The 23,448-nt window shown below is 47.3% G+C and overlaps 1 protein-coding gene across 1 annotated transcript in view; it reads right to left on the reverse strand.

The window, feature by feature from the left end:
- Positions 1 to 6,532: 6,532 nt before the first annotated feature.
- Positions 6,533 to 23,448, reverse strand: part of GATSL2 (GATS protein-like 2) — a 57,330-nt gene continuing 40,414 nt past the window's right edge. The window contains exons 2-8 of the mRNA XM_010585957.1: positions 17,176 to 17,369; positions 16,255 to 16,387; positions 14,813 to 14,936; positions 14,115 to 14,225; positions 12,629 to 12,711; positions 11,149 to 11,243; positions 6,533 to 7,072 (exon numbers count right to left, since the gene is read on the reverse strand). Of these exons, the coding sequence (XP_010584259.1) occupies positions 7,007 to 7,072; positions 11,149 to 11,243; positions 12,629 to 12,711; positions 14,115 to 14,225; positions 14,813 to 14,936; positions 16,255 to 16,387; positions 17,176 to 17,369 (806 nt within the window). The 3' untranslated portion in view covers positions 6,533 to 7,006. The remainder of the gene's footprint in view (positions 7,073 to 11,148; positions 11,244 to 12,628; positions 12,712 to 14,114; positions 14,226 to 14,812; positions 14,937 to 16,254; positions 16,388 to 17,175; positions 17,370 to 23,448) is intronic.

Below are 23,448 nucleotides of genomic sequence, written 5' to 3' on the forward strand. Positions count from 1 at the left end.
ATGATTTCTTGTCCATCACCGAATACTGCTGTGAGACACCTTCACTCGGGAGCTAGCAGCCGACGCTCAGGCTTGGGCTGAACGAAGAATTTCTCCCTTGTCATTGTCAGAAAATACCAATTATCCAGTGCCAAGACAGGAACATTTGCTCTTATTGAGCACTGACTGCACCAACGCAGGACCCAGCACCTTCTACTCAAGTCACTGACCTCTATACTAGGGAGTTTGAATGCCCCGGTGCTCTCAAACAGTCCGTGTGGGTACATGGATGGGAAAACCCACAAGGATGTGACTAACCCCCCCAGCCACAGTGCCCGACACCACCGCTACCTCAAAACACATAGTGATAGTTGGAGGCTTTCCCCCAAGGCGAGGTTGAGCATCGGAAGATTTTCTGACTACTGGGGGTTTGGGAGGGCTCGTGCCACCCTTGCTGGGATGGTGCTACTGCGACAAATGCATCCCCAGGGGGTCACTGGGCTGAGTGGGGAAGCTGGGCAAGGAGAGGAGGCCTCTTTGATTCAAAGAGGAAAAAGAAGAATGAAAATGCTTTCTTTTGTGTTCACAACAACAACAACGAGCAAAACTACGTACATTCATATTTGCACAACTACAAAAGAAAAAATCACTCCTTTGCATCACTTGGTACTCCAGCTATCCCCGCCTTTCCACGCCTGTCCACTAACAGGGACCTCTGCAGACCCCTTACTGCCATACCACGGAAACGCGTGGGAAACAGCCGAGACAGAAAGAGGGATGCTCACAGGAATAGAGAAGCTGGGGCCGGCACCACAGCTGCTGCAAGTCAGCACGGACTGAAGCCATGGCCCTTCTGCAGCCGGGGCCGTAATGGCTGCATTAGCTTCCACCAGGGAGGTTGCCCCCTTTGTAACAGAAGCAAATTCAAGCATTGTACAGCAAAGCTAAGAAAGACGGGAAATGGCTTCTTTCAGAGCCAGACTCTGATCAAGCATACGTGATTTAGGCTTTAACGTCCCAAACAGCTTCCCTACCTTCACAGGATGTCAGAGTCATGCTATTAAACCCTCGTCCCAGGGATACGCTGTGAGACAACAGGTCCCCATGCAGCGCAGCTGGTGGGGGAATGTGTTGGGAGCTCACGCCTGGGGATGGCAAATCCAGCCCCTGCAAGTGCGTGGCACACACCACTGTAATCTCTGAGCAGACCTGCTTTCTGCCTTGCGTCTCTCAGGTGTTTGCACACTGCTGAGAGCATCAAGAGCATCAGGAAAACAACTGAGTGCTCACCGAGCAACCTCCTCTGCTACATGCCCCCCGCATCGCACCGCCTTGTTTCCCTCCCAGCACCTGCAGGACAAAACATCATGCTTCAGAAAAATTAAACCTGATAAACGTGTATTGGCTTTTCTTGGCTAAAGCAATCATGACCTTCCAGTGACATTTTCCTTCAAGTGTCAGTCCTGAAAATCCCCACGCCTGCTCTGCATGGCATGTCTTAAAAGAGTAGATCACTGCTCGGTGCCATTGCAACCCCACAAGCAGGGTCTGACACCAACAAGATTTTTCTTAGAGACGAGGGTTGACTCATCTGTGACCAACAGCATTCCCTACCTGTGCCCCTGGGAATGGTAACACTGAGCTTGGAGTTAAAAATACATTTCGAAGCAGCAGCATGATATTTATATGATGAATGCTCTTTATAAATGGCACTGCCATTAAGTAAGTCTTAACACGAATGTCACCCACTGCAGGAGCCACGATCTCTGTGCTCCAGCAAACCCAAATACTTCCATTAAGGCCTCCCTACGCAAGACAGATTAATACATGTCACTTAAAGCACAGTATTTCAGAAACTCTATCAACTGCAAATCAAACTGACTTCAACATCTGAAAAGAAACGGAAAGCTGCACAAACCAGGAGGCATTTATGGGCCAGACTGAAAATCAGCAACCTGAAAGTGCCAAAAGGTCAGCTGCAAGGCAGCACCCCCACTGCATTCGGTGAAGCGTAACCAAAGTATCAAAACAGAGGATGATTTGGGTAAAAACCTTTCCCCACCTGGACCCTAACAGCACTGCTGGTCAGCAGGAAACTGATGACGAGATGCAAAGACACTTCCAATGACCGGGTTCAAACAGCCTCTCCTACTTTTAACAGAAAGGACACTCCAACACGTCCATCTCTTCAAAAATACCCCCCCAATTTAAGCTCCTCACAGACCAACAAATGCGAGTTTCCCAATAAATAGCAGAGCTCTGCGTTAGCCATGGGTTGCCTTCTGGCCGCCGAGCCACCAGCAGACACATCTACCGGGAAATCACGCAGCCGCAGCAAGCGCCCACAGCCTGGTGCGGAGATGCTGGGCAAGACCACCACGAAGCGGCTCTGGAGGAAAAGCAGTGACGTGCCCAGGCCACCTCGAAGACCTCACAGGCAGGAGGTTCAGGAGATGCTCCCCACGGCCGGTGCCCAGAGCCAGCCTCGGCTGGGGAAAGGCGAGCGGCACGGGCACCGGCTCGGTGCTTGCGGGAACTGGAAGCCCCATTGCAAACCCCCCAGCCAGGCTCTGGGCAGGCACTTTGCAAATGAACCCTCACTACTTACAGGCTGAAGCAATTCAGAGCAGCAACTAAAATATATATAAAGAAAAAGAAACAACTTCCCTACAGTCTCTGTGCTGGAGGCACCAAACTGAAGAGGAATAGGGTGTTTCTGAAGCAGGCAGGAAAACCCGATGCTGTGAATCAGCGTGGGTCTCTGCCTACTCACAGCAAGCAGAGGAGCCACAGCTTTGCTCCAGGTCAGCTTCACTGCCGCTCTTCGCTAAAAACGTGTAGAGAAATCCCAAGAGCGTAACTAAGTATTCATATTGCCTATATACTTGAATTAAAAATATATGGTGAATAAATGTGTGTATATAGCACTTACTACATATATATACACACACAGAGCGTGTGCCTAGAGTATACACACATGTACTCACACAGTATATATTAACCTATATTGCTCAAGTATATATGCTATGTACAGTATATAGCCATACAAACATAAAACACAGGTATTTATATATGTGTACAATAGAGACATACTAAGTATTTCTATGTAAACACTATACAATTATATGAACATATGCACACACTTGCACAGTAGAAGGGAACTTGTAGCCAAAATCTAATTGGGATGGGGGAAAAAAGACAAAAACCTACGTAGTAACACACACAACATGAGAAAGGTTGAAATTCCTAAGAAAACAAAGGCCTCAGAGAAACAAGGAAGGGGTGGGAGGGCTATGTTCTCCTTCCCTGCCCACCTGTCCTTGCAGGGCTGGAAACGCTTTTTGCATTTCGCTGTTTGGTGAATTTTTGTGCAACGAGAGGAACCGAGAGGGCACGGGGAGGGTCCCGCAGCGTTAAGGTGATCCCCGATCAGCAGCAGCCACGACCAGGTGAAACTCTCCAGCCAGCCGAGCAGGGATGGATGCTCGGGGCAGCGCCGGTGGCTGACAGGTAACCCGGGCTTTCAGTGATGCAGATGCCCAGCTGAAGGGCATCCCACTAAGACATGCTCCTCTTTTTATACACACAGTGTTAAACAGCACAATGCCAGGGATGCTCAGAGACATTATTATCATAAGGCATTTAAAAAAAAATAAAAGACCCTTCAATTTTTCCCCACCGCAAAGGTCAGGTGCTGGAAGAGTGGGGGCTGTTGAGCAGCTTTAAGAGCCACTGCTTTGGGCTCATTAAGCGCTGTGGTGTTAAAGAATTATTATTACTATTAAATTTTTTTAACAAAGCCCCTGCAGACCCCTTCCTGCCTTATCCAGTGAATGTCTCACAAGCAACACCACTGTGCAAGTTTGCACTGATCCCGACCGCATGCTGGAGTGCCCTTCCCCAGGGCTTGGGTTCAAGGCTCAACCAATTCTGGCTAAATTCAGAGTATCTCAGTTCCACCAGCAAAGCGATGCAGGGAACACTAAAGGGAAAGCATCAAACTACCCCAAGTTGTCTGAAACAATGTTCTTGGTTCTCAGGGCAAAATGAGAGAGGAAATAAAAAGGTGAAGCTGAGGATGACGGCAGAGACAGAGAGTCCCTCAATGGCATTTTACACCTTGTGAATTTTTCAGGCTAACTTTCTCATGCCAGGACATCAACCTGCTTTGTGAAGTTTTGAAACACCCCAAAGACTTCTACAGATTTCAGGAATTTAAGGCTGACTCCCTTAGGGAAAAAAGTGAAAAATTTAAATTAAAAAATCAGCCTCTAAAATAGCCTGAGTGCAAAGTTAAAAAAAAAAAAAAATTAAAACCTGTTTTTTTCGCTTTCTCTTAAGGCTCAGTAAAGTTGTTGCTTGTTTCAAGTAATTCCTCACCGTACATATCGCGGTCCTTAGAAAGCAGCACTAGCACACATGGAGAGCAATGCACGTTGCTCTCTGATGCGGAAAGTGGCTAAATAATAATTTTCCAATGGCTGACAAAACCCAGGAGCACAAAGAAGACCCTGTCCACGCACACAGGGAAAGCTCAGGCTCAACTCAGCCGACCAGCAAGCCTGGCTGGCAACTCAGTAGCTGTACACCAACGAAATGTGCTGGTATCCCTCTCCAAAACAATCCTGCACAGTCCTACAAACCCCCCAATCTGCCATCCCAAGGAGAAACCCTTCAACAATTTATGTGGTAAAAAGCTACTGACCACCCTGCTGCATCCCTCAGCTCAGCTCACGGCCAACGACGTTGTGCAGATTCACACAGAACATCTCCGAGTGCTTTTAAATATCGCACCACACAGCCTGTGCTTGCATCCTTACGGCATGTGGCAGGAGACCAAAGCATCTTTCCAAACAACCATCCAGAGACGCATGGTGCCACACCTGGAATAAACCTTCACTCCAGAAATCTGGAGCAAATTTAACATATCATGGGGCAATTCTGAAAACCCATGTAAAGGAACAGCAAAACATACTGTTTGGTAAAGTATTAAACATGTGCCTAAGTGTTTCTCAGCAGGGATGCTTTAACTCAGTTAGGTCCTACAAAGGAAAGTTACCCATGTTTTTTCCTGCGGACGCTCTGATTCCCTGTCTAGCTGCCATACAACATCCCACCGATGAAAAATCAGAAAGATTTGAAACTCAGTGTCTGGGTCCAGCAGCACCAGAAACCACAAATATTAAGCTCAGCCATCTAGCGCCGTGAATGGAGAACTAAACAGCGAGCTGTAAGTCAGTGCGTGTGTTTGCATGTCCTACCCACCAGTATAAGCCATGCCTGTGGCATGATCTCAGGTGCTTGCTTACTGTCTCCAGATTAATGCAAAACCCTGGCTTAAACCTGCAAGACAGAGCCTCAGGAAAATCATGCTAGAGGCTGTCTCTTAAGCAAAGCTGGAAAGCCCTCATGAAAACTGTAAGACCTGTAATTTCTTCATGTCAAAAACAAAATGGGAAGAAGTCTACAAATGCAAGATATACTTGGGCTCCCAACTGTAAAAGCAGAGTCCCCTGCAGACGGCTTCTCCTTTTCACCACCCCTCACTGCACTGTCACAGCACGGTGCAGAACTGCTGGTACCTACATCTTGGGTGATGCTTGCTCTCCCAGCACCAGTCCCCGCCGTCCTCCATGGTGCTGGGAGCGGCCGCAGGCGCGATTCGGAGGCAGATGCCACCACGGGCCCCGACGCAGGGCTCCCGCTGGCCTGCAGCTTTGGTGCAAGCCTGGAGCGAACACTCTCCTGCTGCCCCACGGGAAGAGCCCACATCACCTTCCCGCAACAGGACCAGAAGGAAACACCTCCAGTTTTATGCATTTTCGGCAGCCTTCTGCTTTCAAAAGGGCTGCCCGCTGAACCCAATGGAAAACCCCTGGGAGTCAAGACCCCAGCTGGCAACGATTTCCACCCTGGTGACGGAGGAGCTGTTGAAAAACTGCAGGAGGGTCCCAGCAGGGCTTGGGCACCTCCTGGCCCTGGTGGGGACAAACCCCAGTGGCTCCTGGCCGAGGTGGCCCAGGATGTGCAGGAGCAGCTACCCAGGGACCCTGGGCAATCCTTCGTGTCCCCGTGAATGTGTATCAAGTGGATGGGACAAAGCCCGAGGGGACAGGAGGAAAGATGCCTCCCTCCTCTTGCTGGCCCTGGATGAAAAGGGCTTGGGGATGGCTCTGGTGTGGGGGTGAGGGGACAGCAGCTGCCTGGAGCTGGGGACATGGCAGGAGGACACTGGGGTCAGTGGGAGGCTGACTGGAGAAAACTGAGCTAAACCGGCCAAGTTTCAATGCAGACAGAAGTCTTGGTGACGCCGCCTGCCAGAAGGTGGGCCAGAGCAATGCTCCCTCTGCCCAGGCTTTCTCGGAGCAGCCAGGCTTTGACTGCAGGGAGAAAGGGAAAAGGGGAAAATTCAAACAACTAGATATTTGCCCCTTTTCCAACGCCAAACAGTTTTGTCAGGGGAAACAGAACCCAATTCTCATCCTATCTCAACATAGGCAATGACGGACAGTCCTCAGAAAGTCTGATGCGAGGAGAAAAGCCAGCACTACGCGACGTCTTTTCTGTTTAATTCCACGTTTCATTTTGTTTACGGTTTTCAGGGTTCTCTCTGAGCAAGCGGCCCATCCGTCCCAGCCGCGCTGCGAAGGTCTCGGCAGAGCGCCTGAGCATGTGGCCATACATGCTGCCGCACTTTGGGGAGAGATGGGTGTCCCCCGGCAGCTCCTTCCACACTGGGCAGGTTACACTTCACCTTGGAGCTGAATGTTAGGAAACCACCTGAACTCCCTTTCCTCCTGCCCCTCATTCATAAATTTAATAAAATAACAATAATAATAATAATTAAAACAAAGGCTTATTGGAGCTGTTTCTGCTCAACTTTCCACAGTCTCTTTTCATGTCACTCTCTGGAATCAGATTTTTCAAGAAATACTGTGAGAAAAAAAGAATAATAATAATAATAATAATTATAATAATAATAATAATTATAATAATAAAAAGCATCTGGAACCAGCTCAGAAGATTTCTAATGCTTTTCAGCTTGACTGACTTGGAGTGCATTGACCACACCGTTAATATTTTCTTCAGGTACCTGCAAAAAAACCAAAAAGAAAGGTCATGCTCTAGCAAAAGCCAGGCAGGGTCGATGAGGAAAGGAGAGGCAGGAGACAAGCCAGAACAGTCCCAAGCAGCCAGGTACTTTGCTGTTGGACACCTGAACTCCACTGAGAAAGGACTCCATCTACATGAGACACCCTCCGGTTCAAAAGCGTTAACCCACGGTAGAAGTAAACACTGTAAGTGAGATCTGGCTGGTTTGCTGTCCATATGGTGGGTGCTGCTGGGGAGGCAACTGTTCGGGGGGGGGGGGGGGTTTTTTCCCTTCTCCTCTTCCTCTCCCTTCCTTTCCCTTCCTTTTGTTGGTAAAGCATTTGTACGCCAGGAGCTTGCTCATGCAAGCTGCCTGTGCTGATGGATTTATGCGGCTGCCTAAGGGCTCCACAAGGCTCTCCAGTTTAGGACCCATAAGTGTGGGTGGGGAGACCACGTCAGCTGACAGGGGAACATGTCCATCAAAAGAAGAAGAGAACTGCCAGTCTGCTTGTGGTGGAGGGTCCCAGATGGTGCAGCGTAGCACCTGAGCTTTCTTATCCAGTCTTGTGATGAAACTTAACCATAGAAGTCCATATACAAAATTATTGGTGGGTGTCTTTTCACACTTACTGCAAGAAAAAAACCCTTGTAACAGAAGATGCAAAAGATATCAGAGTGACTGTCACTGGTAGAAAAGAATATCACAAGTAAAGTTACATCAGACAGAAAAGAGGCATCTGACCGTTACATAAACTCAAAGACAACATGCAGGGGACAGGCAGCTAACAGCTCTTGCAAAGTGGAGAGGGGACTGAGGGAACAATAAATTATCTGTGAGCTGCTGCAAGAAGCCAAGATAATTCACGTTAAGTAAGTTGAAGAAGGGACTGTCTCCTCTGCGAGGTATTTGAGTCCTTGGCCAGGAGTACAATACCTGGATTCGCTGGACACCCTCCAGAGCTCAGACAGTGGAAATACAACTGGACTGCGATTTCCTGCAAGGCTTTTAACAAAACTGAGGAAAAAACCCACGAGTAATAACAAGAAAAATGTTCAATTTTCCAATGGGAAGATGGAATAGGAGCAGCTAACTCTGATGATGTGTGAACCAAAGTCAGCTGGGAAAGGAAGAAAATAATTTTAAAACAACCACACAGCAAATTCTTCTGGGTTAGGAAGAAAACCCCAGCAAACCTCCACTGCAGGGAATAGGACTTTGAGACAGGACTCTCCACTGCCTCCCCTCCATCATTTTTCCCAGAACACTGAACACTGCAGTGGAGGAAGCTATATGACTCTTTGCCTCTCCAGAAGATAATGAGAAAAGACATAGGAATCAATTTTGCAAAACACATTTTCTTTCCTGGCCCCAGCGGATGATCAGTGGGTCTCTCCATATGCTCCTTCAGTGCAGTACAGAAGCAGGAGGAAGCAGAACCAGCTGGTTCTGGCCAACTGGCTTTGACCTCCACAGACCCACCTCCTCACTTAAACACAACGGGCTGATCCTTCATTCACCGCAAAATGCTTGACTTCCTTCATGTCAGGGAAATGGTATCAATCATACCGCAAACGTTTGGGCCAGATTTTCTCCAGGACAGATGTGCGAACAGTTTTGCTTTGTAGGACACATCCTAGTTCACCACCAGTGAAGAAGCCCTACCCTTCTCTGCCCCTTAGAGAAGATCCCTATCCCAGGGCAGCTGGTGCAACATGTTCACTTGCCAGCTAGAGGGTAGATCAAAGCATCTACCATGAAGGGAAAAGTAAAGCTCCCAACTACATCCCAGACATAGCTTTGGCCTCCCTAGATGCAAAATGCTGGTGAAGAAGAGCAAGATATTTAAGCATGAGGCAGCAAGAGCAAAGCACCTGGAAAAGGGACTCTTCTCACTTGTTTTCTCTAGAGGGAGCTGGAAACCGTAGCTCTCTCCAGCCCGACCTTATGTCACCCAGGGGACACAGCAGAGACCTGGAGGTTCCCACCTCAGCATTGCCTCCCAAAGGGATTTCTTCTCAAGCACAGGTCCTGATTTTCAGGGAAAACTTCTACAGCTACAGCATTGCAGGAAGACCTGACTATTAACACCCAGGTCAAATAAAAATTTAAGCAACAAAAAGATGCGCAGGAGAAAAAAGATCAGGTCAAAGGGAACAACAAGCTTTTATAAAGCACTCTAAATTGTTCACAACAAGTACCGAACAACCTTAAATAAAGGGAGGCTGCAGAGAATGGATTCAAGATGCACTTAGACCTTGAGAAATGTCACTAGAAGTCAAGGTGTCTGGGTAGCACAGTTAGGGAAAACATAACAAAATCTAGGTCAGGGTCTTGACCAACAAAACCAACCTAGAGCCAGCAAGCACACAGCCCAGCCTCCACGCCCAGAGCAAAGTCAAGCAAAGGAGGGCTTGAAATGCACCTTCCACACGGTGGAAGGATTTGACAACTAGAATAGCGTGGTCCAGATGAAAAGGCTTTTAAAACCATACAAAAAGAGAACAACAAGTAGCAAGGAAAATGCTAAAATACTGATTTGAGTAATGAAGATCTGCAGACCTTAGCGCATGGCCCAAATAATACTCTGCCAGCTGCGTGGAGGCAGGGATCTGCTGGGCTCAGATGCAGCAGGATGAGACACTTTTAAAAGGCGGAGCTGCCTGCAGAGTCATCACAATTGTATGGCGCAATTTTTAAGTGAAATATCTATTTTACCTGTCAGGGCTTAGCTGTCCAGAAATTGCTTGACAACTAGAAGCACTCTGCACCTTGTGCTCTGCACAGAAAGCATGCACCTGGGGCTACAACAACAGGTAGGATTGTGAGGCAAAGCTAACAGTATTGATTTTAAGATGGTGTTTTATTAGCTTATCTTATCAGCACAGTTAATATTCAAGAAAATAAGACAAACATATATAACACTTTGACCTTTGCTATCTGGAATAATATTTACTTTTACTCTTTACACACATGACCTATAGGCTGCAAATGGTTCATACCAACTGTGAAAAACCAAAGTAATTAGCTGAAAAAAGCCTGCCTTGAACTCACTGGAGCTTTTACAGGTTAAAAGTAGGGCCTGTGCAGTGAATTTACAGTGATGAAAGGAGAAGTATAATGCAATAAAGGGCACATTTAAGAAAAAAAAAACAAAAGCACAAAGCAGCTGAGTTTTATTAGCACATGGGCTACTGACTCCCTCCCTGAGGACCTGGGGAATGGGCTCCAAGTCAAATGCCATCCTGTGTGTGGCTACAGGCATAGCAATTTTCCCTTTTCAGGGAAATTCCTCATTTTTGAGGGTGTCCTATAAAGCCAAAGGAAGAGCAGAGGTAGGCCTAGAAGGTAAAATACCCACCAGTATAAAAGAGAAGAGAACCCTGCATGAATGGCAAGACCCTCATGCTGATGACTGTGCTGCATCTGCGTATGGGCACTCACGGGAACGAACGTGGCAACAGCCTTCTCTGCTTCAAAATCACCTTCCCTTGCTGTGCTGCCAATTCATGCTATTTTATCAAAGGCCTACACCATGAGAAGGACGATGCAGGGACAGCAGAGCCGATCAGGACTCACGGATGGGTCTCAAAACGCAAAGGTTAGGGCCCTGCAGGTACCAAGAGATGAAGGCAGGGGTCTGCTATTGGGAGACTCTCCAAAAAGTTCCCCCCACACAAAGGCACCCTCGTGTAAGTCTGGAGCCTCCGACTATGTCTGCAGGATAACAGAGAGGGTTTGTGGCCATTTCTAATAAAAGGTAGTGACATGGTGGAAGAGACTGCCTGGGGAGGTCATGCAGCCTCCATCGCTGAAGGTCGGTAAGGACTGAGACCAGCCTTTTGCAAGAATGACGCTCCCTAACACGGCTTTGCTGTGGCGTAGGCCTGGGCTTGGTTCAGGAGCCTCTGACCCAGGGCAGTGACAGCCAGGAGGCTGGCGAGAGGTATCTGCTGGGCTATGTCAGAGCAAAGGCACTCCAACAAGCTCTCCAGATGGGAAATGAGGTTCTCATCATGAGTTTTCTCCCAGGGAAAAGATCTCCCCTATTCCAAAGAAGCTGTCTTGATACTCACCAATGCGTGATCAAACTTAAAAGTACTGATGTAGTAGGCTGGGATGTCGGCTGCAGCCAAAGGCTCAGAAATCTGAGCGACAATTCCACATTCATCTGTGGGGAAGATAAAAATTCAGTTATTGTCTGAACGGCACCTGTCAGTCTCACAAAACTCCTGAGTCTTGCCAGCTCCGTGCCTCACAGAATCGGGCTCTTTGGGCCACCACAATGGACTGCACATTTGATTTTATTGCATTCTTTTTGTAACAGAGAATATAAATCCCCCAAAGGCATAAAACATTAGAACTGGAATGATTTTCAGAGGTCTAAAGAAAGGCAATTAATGACGTTCAGGAAGGAAGCACCAAAAAAGGTCTCATGTACCCTTAACCTCCATTTTCTCTTTAGTTTTTGCTGTTAAACACTTTGCCCTGCATCTCTGAGAGAGGAGACGCTGACTTGCTGGTCGGCCTGGATACATGGTTCCTAGACCACAGCCCACCACAGCCCCTGAGACAGGACTTCACGCCAATTTAAATGGTTCATCTGTCCTGTTCATCGCAGATCAATGGTACGTTGTTTCCAGGTGAAATCTGAGTTTCACTGATCCAAATTGAACATTTCAAATTGATTATAAGCTAACATATTCAAACCTCACATATTCAGGGGACTCGCAGGTGTCCTGATGTCCCATCAATAACATATACCAGCCCATTTCTACATATTTTGTGTCTAAGATGCATGAAGAGAAGGTGTGTGAAAATTTCCTTCTTGCTACTTTTGGTTGTCTGGTGTAGAAGTTGCAATTAAATATAAAAATTGGCCAAATATCTTTCAGAAATGTTCTTGAAGCCTGTATTTTGTAACTGTTTCAGAGACCACGGGAAGGAGCCCCAGTGTCTTCTGAAGATCAGGCCTTTGTTGCAGTATTCAGATCAGATGCCTTAAAATTACAGGGGACATAAAAATAACAAGTACACTTCGGCAGACATGAAGCACTTGCTCCAATATTCTTTTGAGTAGAGAAAACGTTTGCAGCACTGGATGTGAAACAGGTCTATGAACAGGACTCCCACTTGGACTGCTATAAATCCATACTAAATCGACTAAAGCCACAGAGTTGCCCGAGGACTGCACTGGAGTACAACAATGCCTTCTCACCACTAATTTCAGTAATCTACAACACACTCCTATGCCATCTTTTTGTCCACTTTTTCTCTTTGAACAGAGACCCAGCTGTAGCTACCTCCAAAGTCCAGCAGATGACTGCAATTTAGATGGAGCTGTCAAGCATGTAGCACTTTCAAAAGTATATTTAGAAGTCTGACTTACTAGGTAGGAGTCAGACTCCTCCTGTTTGAAAATCTCAGCTTGCAAAGTCATGTTAAGCTGCTGGCTCTTAAAAAGCCTCAGCCTCAGATGGATTTTTCCATCATCCTTGAAGGCCCTGAGGCAACTGACTACCTGCGCACCAACTGATCCCCCAAATGTTTACCTACCGAAGCCAAGAGGCTGCCCACCAATCCGCACCATCTTCCAGAGTTCGCCAGATGCACTTGTAAACAACAAATTATTAGGAAATCTGTAAAAGAAAAGGAACACCAAACATGGCAATTAAAACACAGCAGTGTGTCAGATTCTGCCTGCGGGGATGCTGCTGTTCCTGTACCGCTGTGCTGCTTGAAGCCAACAATAGCAGCGGCAGCAGCTCGGTGAAACTGAGAAAACTCAAGGCAAGCAGGACAGCTGCCCCTGCCTGCCTCTCCAGGTGTCCTATGGTAAATCAGCATCTGATGCTGGAAGTGTGCACAGGCACCCAGAGAGGCACGGAAAAAGATTTCTAAGAAACAGGCCATGCCCCAGCTTTATAAATATCGAGACTGTTAATCTGAAGGCTTGATTTGAGCTGCATTTAGAAACACCTAGGGACAGAGTATGTTTCCACACCTACTCTCTTAGAAATGTGAACGGTGACCACAGGTTTTGTGTCTGAGCATCTCCAGTACTTCCTCCCATACCATCCCTGGGAGGTCCCTGGGATCCCTGCAGAGATCCCCATTTCTTAGCAGGGGAAAGAAGACCAGTGGCTGAGAGACTTGCCCAAGGTCAAGCAGGCAATCTGTGACAGAGGAGGAATTGGCTGCCCAGGTTCCCCAAGTATCAGGCTGCTGTGCCAACCCTCTAGCCTCTCCTGAAGGCAGACAGAGGTTTACTCCAATTAAGGTCGAAGAAACTTTCAAGAGGGCAATTAATAGTTTTCAAAACAAGTACCTAGGGCAGGCAAGAATCAAAACCAAACACTGCACTGTGTGTCAAAAGCAAATCTATGCACTGCATCTCAGCGCAGCATCCAGTCTAGCCTCCAGACCTGAGAGACATCTGTGATGTGAAGCTGCAGAAGTACACACACACACACACAAACAGGCTGATATTTGCTCCCTAGCTAACTTTCTCCTTGCCAGACAAACGAGTCATGGGCTCCCAGTGCACAGGGATGACTCAATACATTATCATCACAAGGAGACTCCCGCACCAAGCCCAGCCATGTGTAAAAGCAAAGCGGGAGGACAGCATCGCTGGAGTCCCCACCCTACTTTTGGCCTTTAGCAGTAAAACTTCAACCACATACACCAAATTGTACACCAGATTTTTGGGGGTTTTGCTCTTAAAAGCACAACTAATGAACAATGGAATAAAAATGTCAAAATCACTTTGCTCCAGTGTTCCTCTTTCAAAAGTGAGACAACCTCACATTACATTGGCTTGTGATTTCACTGAGGGCTTGGACAGACGAGCCCAAAATTCAGGAGCTGGAACTAACATGCCAGACTTCACTCAGAAAAGTGACAGGCTGTACAGGCACATGACACCCATGCAATGAGGCTCCCAAGAATTAACATGGAGGAGCTTAAGCTGCTTCCTGCTCCTTTGAGAACATCCCAGGTGCTTTTTTGGGGTCCAGGAGACCCTAAGACCAAAGCTCACCTCTGCTGTGTCTGGACATCCATGACCAAGGAGATGTAACCCTCAATGAGAGAAAAGGAGAAAAAGCGAATATGTCCCGAGTCTTCGTTGCCCACCACTGAGTCTTTTACTCTGAAGAAACAGAAGAGAACAGCATTGACTGTGGCTAGAAGAGCAAAGGAGGGCTTTTAAAGCAGATACAGCCAGTGAAACCAGAAATGTTCATACACTGACTTATGGAAGTGACATTGAGTCCTGTCACATTATACTGCTTTTCATTTTTTTTTGATTTTGCAGGGCGAAAAAATGCCAGGCCCCACAATCGAGAAAACTCTCCCATCCCTGCCCCAAGGTGCTCTCACAGGAGGCTGTGGGCCAGGAGCCACAGGCACCAAGGGTAGCAGCACAGCCAGCTGTACGTCCTCCGGTCATATGTGGAAACCCAGCACATTGATCACATTGCTACTCTTAGCTTAAATCTGAAAAGGCTCAGCTTTCCAAAGCCAGGGGATGTCTTTGGACACCCTCAATCTTCTCTTTGGCTTCCACCTGTCAGGACGACCCTCTTGAGCCTGTGAAACCTCCCTCCCTGCGTGCAGAGCACCTCAGCAGCATAAGGCCACAGCAGATCCCTGGCATCCTGGAGAAGCAACGTGACTGTGTGCCTCCAGATGCCGGGCACTCCTCCCCTGGGAGCTTGTCTCCCTACCGGGACCTACCCATTGGAGTAAAACATGACATCCATTAGGAGCGTAGCAACAGTGGGAAGGGTATCTGGATCCAGGCTGGTGACGCAGAACATATTACTCGGACTGGAAAGGGGATGAATGACAGGCCTCTGAACTGAAAGAGACACAGAGACATACACAACTATGAAGCCACGTTTGCAGCAGGTTCACGTCCCACCAGACGTGTTATCCGTGCACCGGCAGCGGCCACAGAGAAAACCGGCAGTGTTTGGGAAGGAAGCTCCTCATTGCTGACGCCCTGCTGGCTCTCAGACGGGGACCAAGGAGCCTGACGACAACCTGCTCTTGCCGTGTTCTCCCTGGGGTATAGGGTGAGATCTGCCCTGCACGGGGGCACAGGTCAGCTCTCTGCTCGTAGGGGCTCTCAGGCCATTGCATGCATCCACATGAGACAAGGGGCAAGCTAAAGGAGGTGCCAACACAAACTGAAAAGTAGAAATAAATTCAGGCTTCTGCCATTTAAAAGGCAGGGCTACGGAAGGCATTTCTCCAGCTGTGGTTGCTGGCAGTGTACGCTCTTTTCCCTCCTTTCTGGGGGCCTATTTTGCCGTAATATCCACAAAAATTAAAAACCAGCTGCCATGCAGCAGCTTGGCAAACACATTGGAGCCACTGGCTGTGAAGCAGCCAGTATTCAGGCATTCAACTATTAAACAGAGCAACACAGCAAATTGCATACCTGTGCATAAGCAACGAGCGTTTCACTGTGCCCTCCTTTATGCTTTTTGTTTAAGGCTCATTTTCTTAAATGAGATTATTTATAGCTATTCAAGTGACGAGGCTGAGTGGCACTTCGTAATACTGATCCCTGCTTTGTTTGGTTAAGGGCAGAAAATTTACACACAGGTCTGTAGGTAAACATATGTATTTAAGCAGTTCCTTTTCCTGATTGTGCCCTTTGCTTGATGCTTGTTTCTCTAGACTGGAAACATCCTAAGGTTCTGTACAGCCCTGGGCTCACTGTGGTCTTGATCCTGACTGGTAGTGAAGTGTGAAAGTTGAATAACACTATTCTCTGTGCATCAATCACTGCAATACTTAAGCTTTTATATAAGCCATTTTCCTTTGAAATGTTGAAACATGGAAATACGGGCTGCAGACAATGTTATTTTTGCAACTGACATGAATTGTACTTTAACCTTCCGTCCTACAAAAGGCATGTCTCCTCTGGAGATGTGAAACTAGCATTAAAAGGCTCAAATTCAGCAAAGCTCATCAGCACTGCTCAGAAAGTTAAGCACTTACTCAAATTCTTGCTTGAACTGGGATAGACTCAGGTGTGTGTTAAGATAGTTTATTATCTTACAACAGGATAAACATTCACCAAAATGTTGAAGGAAAGTGGGAGGCAGACACCCCCATGTGTCATGGAGACCAGCTCCCTGGCAAGCCAAGCCCATGCTGGTCCTTACCTAGTTTTGGTTTGACAAATCCATTTGTTATCCCAAGGTCGTCGGCAGCCACTGTCTCCCCATTCACTACTCTGAGGATGGTGAACTCAGCAGCCAGCGTGTGCATCACAAAGGGCAGGTCTCGTTCACGTACCTGAAGTTGACAACAGGATTAGCTCGTGACGGTATGCACCAGAAGTCAGAATACACTGCAGTGGAGGTTACGTATTCCCAGGGCACAGAAAAGTGGATGCATCACTCCTGCTTGAGCCAGCAGGTGTGTAAGGATAATTACCATCTGGATGTGCATCGAGAGAAGCGTATTTGGTGATACAACTGCAAATATCAGTAGGATTAAGCACCACAGTGCTTTTAAGACTGTGGAAAGAGCGTGGAGACTTCTAAGAGGGAGACATTTCACCTCTTTTCCAGCATCACTTCAAGAACTCAGCATGGCTTGTTCTTCAGCCTTGTTTCCTAAGGAAATATAGCTTATGTGGTTGTGTCCTGTGCGCATGCACACATGTGTGTGTGAGACAGAAAGACAGTCTGTCTGTCTATCCCCAAAACAACTTTGGAGCCTCTTGGTCATCATCAGCCAATCTGACAGCAGACACAATCTTTCTCTAACTCTCAGAAAACCAATGTCTGAGTGATGGTGGGAAATGCTGCCAGTGCCTCCATTAAGGGAGAGACTGCAGTGTGGGCTCAGCACTCTCATTAGACACCAGATAACCCATACCAACAAATGCCTCATCCCATGGGAAAAGCTCCTGAGATGTCAGAGAGCCTAACTACAAGGTACAGAGCTCTGGGGAAAGCAGGCTTTGGTACTTCTGCTGTTCCTCAAACAACTTGTTCCCAGAAATGTCATTAAAACTGTCCAAATGAACTTTCATTTGGTGGCAGGTAACTCTGCCTGGACCTCTCATGTCCTCTTACCAGGATGAAGTCCGTCTGATAGGTGGAGAGCATGAACACTGAGATGTTTTGGTCAGCTAGTGGTGCTATTACTGACTTGGCAATTTTGGTCACTCCGATGGGCTGGGAGCCAGAAAAGCCACCTCCACCAGACACCACATTGAGGGCAAGCCATGTTGCATCGGCCACGCTCAAGTGTTCCGAGGAAGGGAGCTCTGCAAAGAGACAGAGAGGGAGGACAGAGGTTTGTTTTAGAGGCAGAGAGAGCCAGGTCCACCATCTGGTCCGTATGTGGTTAGCAGAGACCTCAGTGCAAGGAAGGAGATGAGCCCGCTTATCCAGCCAACCTCCCGGGCTTCCCGCGCTGCTTCACAGGTTGGTACTGTGCCGCTTTTCAGATACACTGATTGCATCAACTTCCACTGCAGGATTCATACAGATTTTCAAGGACAACACAGGGAACTACATGAGCCTCAACGATTCGCTCGGATGCCAGTGACCAGCACTGCTGACTTCCCCATGTGGAAACAGCCTGAGGTCTTTGACTTAACTCGAATCTCTTCTATCACACAATTTCTCCAAATACTTTACTCAAGCTTTTCTGGTCTCTTTTGTTTCCTTTTTCCTGCTGTAAAATCAAATTTAGTTTTCCTGGACTTGAGATGGAGTTTGACAAAGCAGCCTGGGCACTAGCCCAAGACTTTGGAGATGCAGAGCAGGTACCCTATGCATCTGCAGGCTGCTGCCTCTATCTCTAAAGCAGAAGACAAGAGCCACACAGCTCTGTAAGGGATGGATGGTATAACATATACACTAGAGATTACAAGGTGATCACATACTAAGATAATGGAAATCTTTTTAAGAATAAGCTGGTTCCATTCCATTTGCTTCTAGTCTATTATCACTCAGTAGTTAAAAATCTACAGCTAAACCATTTAATACAAATTACTGTTTTAAGGAAACCTTAATGTATTAACAGCCCAGATGCGGACCCTGCAATGAAGGCATAAACTTCTCTAAGATTCTCTGGACTTTGGATTTTGGTTTGGCAAATTATAGAAACAAACAGTTCAGATCCAGACTTAAAAATGCATAATCCCGGTTAAATCTACTTGGCGTAAGGAACCTGACCTCAGATGCAGATCCAGCCAGCAAAGACACAGTGGAGGTCCCAGCGGAAACCTACACACTTTGCTTAGAGGTTAGATGCAGCCCAGCAGTCCGAAAGCATAAATCCCAGTATTGCTGCTCTTGCAGTCAGTGCCCTGGCACCACAGGCAAGCCACTTCATGTCTCCATACCCACATTTCCTACTCTGTCCACCCACTCCTGGCTCCTCCATACAGTATCCTTTCCTTCTCCTTCAGCGAGACCTTTGGGAGCTGTTTCTGTACAGCTCCAGACACCACGTAATAAATTCATAACCTCACACCCCCTGAATCCCCAGGCACCACTGCTGTGAGACAACGACAGCGCTGAAAACCCAAAATGAACTGAATAACAAATACTGTTCATTTTGCTCTCCTCAATAACCTCAATTGTGTGTGGCATGAAAATAACCCTGAGCAAACACACTGCAAACAGTGGGGACACTGAGGGTTCTGCTTCTGCATTTTGATGTTTAGCTTCATAGGCCAATGTTTCTTTTTTACTGAATAATCAGAGCTTACACAGAATGAAAAACTAGACACCGGGGAGAGGGGGTAAGTTTGTGCATTAATCAACAGCATGTTACCTCAGAGAGACCACTGCAAGTTGCTTGCAGAAAATTATTGCAGCAAAATACCATTTTCTGATCAGACAGCCCTTTGCATGAGAAAAGCACCCCCAAAACAAAGCTTACTACATCAATTGGCATGGAGAAGCTAGGGCTCAAAACAACTGCTGCTGATCTAATAAGCAGCTGACGTCTTTTTTTCCTTTATTCCCACCTCTGCTCCTCGCCTGTGAAATAAATAAGAAGGAGGACAAAAAAAAAAAAAAAAAAAAACGTGTTCCTTCTTTGGACATGTATTTGCTCCCTGGCAGCACGGAGCAGGCAGGCGCAGGCGAGGCCACCTGCACGTCATCGGTATTTACACTTCCATTTCCCACATCCCAAAGCCATTAAAGCAGCCAGGCAACTGAATCACAGAAAGGTCAAGTGACACCTTTCCTCTCTGCAAACTCGTCCCCAAAAGCCTCCGGCAGCGCGGCTGCCCCAGTAACGGCGCCAGCTGCACAGGATGCACGGGCAGCTCCGCGGGCTCTGGGGTCCTGTGCTCGTCGGCCTGGCCCACCCGTGCGCCCAAGTCCGCTAATGACTCATTACCAGCAGCGAGAAGAGATCACAACTCATTTCCCTCTCTATAAACGGAGTAGATGATATTCGTGCTTTGTATGGGTGACGTGGGCCTGGCTGCAGGTCATTAAATACCAGCTTAAAAACTATTTTGGGTCAGGGATGTGATGGAAGATGCGGTATTTCACAGTGAACGGAGGCATTATCACATTTCACTCCAGCAGCAGCGGTGCTGGAGGAGCTGCCCCAAGAAGACCTCGTCAACCTCTTACTCAGGGGGCAGGAAGGCTGATTTGCCCGTTGCATTTGTAATTACTGGAAAGCGTTAATTGTGTTTGGGTTTTATGTGTTTAACAGGCCCTATGAAGTGTGACAGGGGCCATTGCATTTGCTTAAGTAACCTGCTTCTCATAATTCAATTAACTTTGCAAAAAATATATAGAAAGTGACTAAAATACCAATTTTGGACACTGTTTCCACTAGACAGCCAGATGGAAAAGCACAGCCCAAATTTTAATGAAACAAACCCAGGATAGAGGCTCAACAAATTCATCTAAATAGCATCAAATAAGCCACGTGGGAAGGTGCTTTGCCCAGGAAGCTGTTAAATGCAGTAAACCCAAGGAGAGCTGAGAACACCAGACGTAACATTAACGCAGACTCAGTGAGGCAGAATAAGGTAATAAATAAGAGCAAAATGAGGAATTGCCCCTGTTTCAGCACCAACCCGGCAAAGCTCCACCACTCTCCACCACTTCTCCTGCAGGAGAGCAGAGCTCCTGACACCCCACGGCTTCAGCACCGCAGCATCCCCCGTCCTCACACTGCGAGATCGGCGCAGAAATCTCTCGACTGGGCTCTCAAGATCCTCTTGCAACTAGTTTATCGGAGTGCAGGTCACTCCCGCTTCCCATCACAGGGGACATGTCACCTCTGGCTGAGAAGGATCTCTAAGAAGTCAGAGACTTGGGCATTGTTGATTATAATCAGGGTCTTTGTTTTAAATTTGCATTGGGGTGAAGCCTTTAGACTTTTGTGGTTCTGCTGCGCAACACTTTGCAGACCTGCTGCCAGGAGCTGGCACCCAGGAGTGGTTCAGCTGCCCGCAGGCTCCATAACCATCGTTTGCCGCCCATCATCACACAGCACTCATCTTGCCTATGATTTTGCCTGGCAGCGTAACGCTAGGTACCAGTCGCTGGTGGCCTCCAGTAGCCCATGGTCCAGCTCTCTCTCTGTTGGCACAGCAGTCTTCTCTCATCCAAAATTCTCCCCGCTGCATGAAATTTGCAGTGCCACCAAGCAGACAGACAGGTGCCATGTGGGACATGGCACGGGACACAGCACCCACCGAAGGAGATATCAAACAAATGCCAATCCCTGCTCAAACCAAACCCAACAACCACGTGTCAAATAAGGTTTAGGGCATAAGTTAAACTGCTTATTTGCACCATGGGTGATTTAAAAGGTCAGAGGTCTGTCCAGAGCCTCGCTGGCCCATTTGGCAGGTACAACTGAAGCAAAGCAGCCTCCATGCACGTGTCATCCTGGGACACGAGGTGGTGAATATCATATCAACCATAATTGGCTCCTGAACTCAAATAATCAATACCATTTCCAGTGAGGACAACAAACGTTGGCCGAAACCCAAATAAGGATTGAATTGCTGCCGCTGGAGCACTACGAAATACTGTAAGTACTGTGAGCTGGTGCTCCACACGGCAGTCTTAAAATACCTTTGGGAGGATGCCGGCCAGATGATGAGCTTCCAGCTCATGGGTCTTTGCAAGCAGCCAAGGTGGTCACACAAAGCAGGGGAGGAAAATCTCCTGGTTTACAGCTCTGACCAAAGAGTCAGCCTGATGGCGGGGGTGTGCACAACGGTGGGAAAACAGCAACAATTTTCTGCCTCCGTTTTCCACCCTGGGGACCCCTCAGTCTCATGCACCCTGTACAGCAGGAGGCAAAGCACTGGGAGAGAGTCCTCCCCCTCCAGAAGGGCATTGGAAAACGTGCAAAACGCTCTGAGAAAGTGCAACACCACCAGAACTTCTTTTCCCCTTTCTGCACCTAATTTAAATGGGTTAAAATTTCTCATAAAAGGGGGGAATAACTGGAAAATGCACAGTTGCATAGCAGAAACGCATCTCACCTACCCACGTTGATATCTGGATCAGTGCTGTGGAAAGCACTGCCAACCAGGGACTTAATCCCTCTTCCAAAAGGATACCCTGTGAGTTGTTTTCTGTGGACCTCGTTCCAACTTAACGGTAATCATATACCCACTAGAGGACACCTATTAGCTTTCAAGTGAAACTGTAGATATATGATGGATTTATTGTAGTGCTTGGAGAGAAATGAAGGTGCCTTCCATTTCTCTTCACCTGGTTTGTTTCTTTGGTGTGGTATGTTGGATTATCTCCTAAGTGCTTATCTTCACTCAGTACACAAATTTTTGCATTATAGCAAAGTACTCTGGGTGATGTGCTACTCCTTGATTTGTTCTGGTACTCTGAATGAACCAATTGCTCATTCTATTCATCATTATATGACTTATGTTTGCAGCCACGGCTAACTCCAAATGTTAAAAAATAATGAAATTAAGAAATACTGTGCATTTTTTGACCAGCCTTCTGGCTTTAGATCCCTTACACTGTAGTTATTTCACCTTTTATAGCCTTCCTCTGCAAAAATGACAGCTAGACTCTTGCTTGTATTAAAAAGATAGAGAAAAAAGCTCCTGCAATAGCAGGACTCCAATGGTCAGGCATTAAAAATAAAAGCGCTGCCAACTGCAAAATTCATGATAAATTGGGAGAGCTGTTGCCAGTGCCTCTGTGTGGCAGCACAGTTTATGTATATATATTTTTAATAGGATTTTTATGTTTATTCCCACTGCCCAGTGGAAGTTTTTCATTGCTCTGCAGTTTTAAAATCCCCTCTTATAATGAAGTGAGGGATTATCTCAGGTCGTAAAGCCTGATCCAAAGCTTGGGTGTCTTTCTGACTTCTCTGTCAGCTTTATCACACAGCCACTGAGGAGGGGCTGGAGAGGCCACCGGGTGCTGCAGCTGGGTGCTGCCGAGAAGAGGGTGCGATGGGCCAAGCATCAGCGGGCCCGTGGGGAGCTGCATGCCCAAGGCAGGTTTCCAGCACCCACTGGTGTGGTTTCCCTGACATCTACTAAAGTGCACGTGTTTGAACTGGATGTCCCTGCTCAGAAAACGTTTTAGGAACTTTTTATCCTTGAGGGCACTGTGGAAACTGGCCACATGAGCTCAAAATCTTGAGGGGAGAGTGGGAGGAAGATAACCACCTGAGCCTCATTTCTTTTGAGAAATTAGGCTAAGTAAACATTCCTTTAATGGTAGGAAATGGAGTACTCTGCTTCTCTCACTTCCAGAAAGCCATGCAAAAGGGGATAAAGCAGGGTAAAGATGCCATTTATCAGTTTCTGTATGTGCTACAATCCAGAAAGAGCTCTGAAGCTGGTCCAATGCCCAGCTTTGCGTGCCCCAGTCCTCACTATGCACTACGCATGAGGGTTATTCCTGCAGGATGCCCTGTTTCTTGCTTTGCTCTGCTGCAAGGACAAGCCAAAGTGATCCAGCGCTGCGCTTCCCCCACAGGGACCCCACCGGGACAGCAAAACCGTCTTGAGGATGTTACAATGCAAATCATAACCTTTCAGAGGATGCAAATACCCTTTCTTTTCGCCTCAAAACACATACGCTGCCAGCTTCACACTTAATAACTGGGAGCAAAGACTTGCTGCCACACAAATTCTAAACAAGCCCCACAGGCAGTTTGCAGCATGGTGTGAGATGGCTGCCAGGCAGAAAGTCCTTGGTGTCGGTTTGATTCGAGTGCCACAGAGCACTCCCACACCAAGGGACTTATCTAAGCACAATAGCCAGGCAAGATGAAAGCACACGACTTGGCTTTGCATTGGGAAACATGATGATTAGGTCCAAAAAGTTAATGCTTTTATGCACAAGAGAAGGAAGAAAATC

Source organism: Haliaeetus leucocephalus, unplaced genomic scaffold (genome assembly GCF_000737465.1).
Source record: "Haliaeetus leucocephalus isolate CR32 unplaced genomic scaffold, Haliaeetus_leucocephalus-4.0 Scaffold136, whole genome shotgun sequence".
Lineage (NCBI taxonomy): Eukaryota > Metazoa > Chordata > Aves > Accipitriformes > Accipitridae > Haliaeetus > Haliaeetus leucocephalus.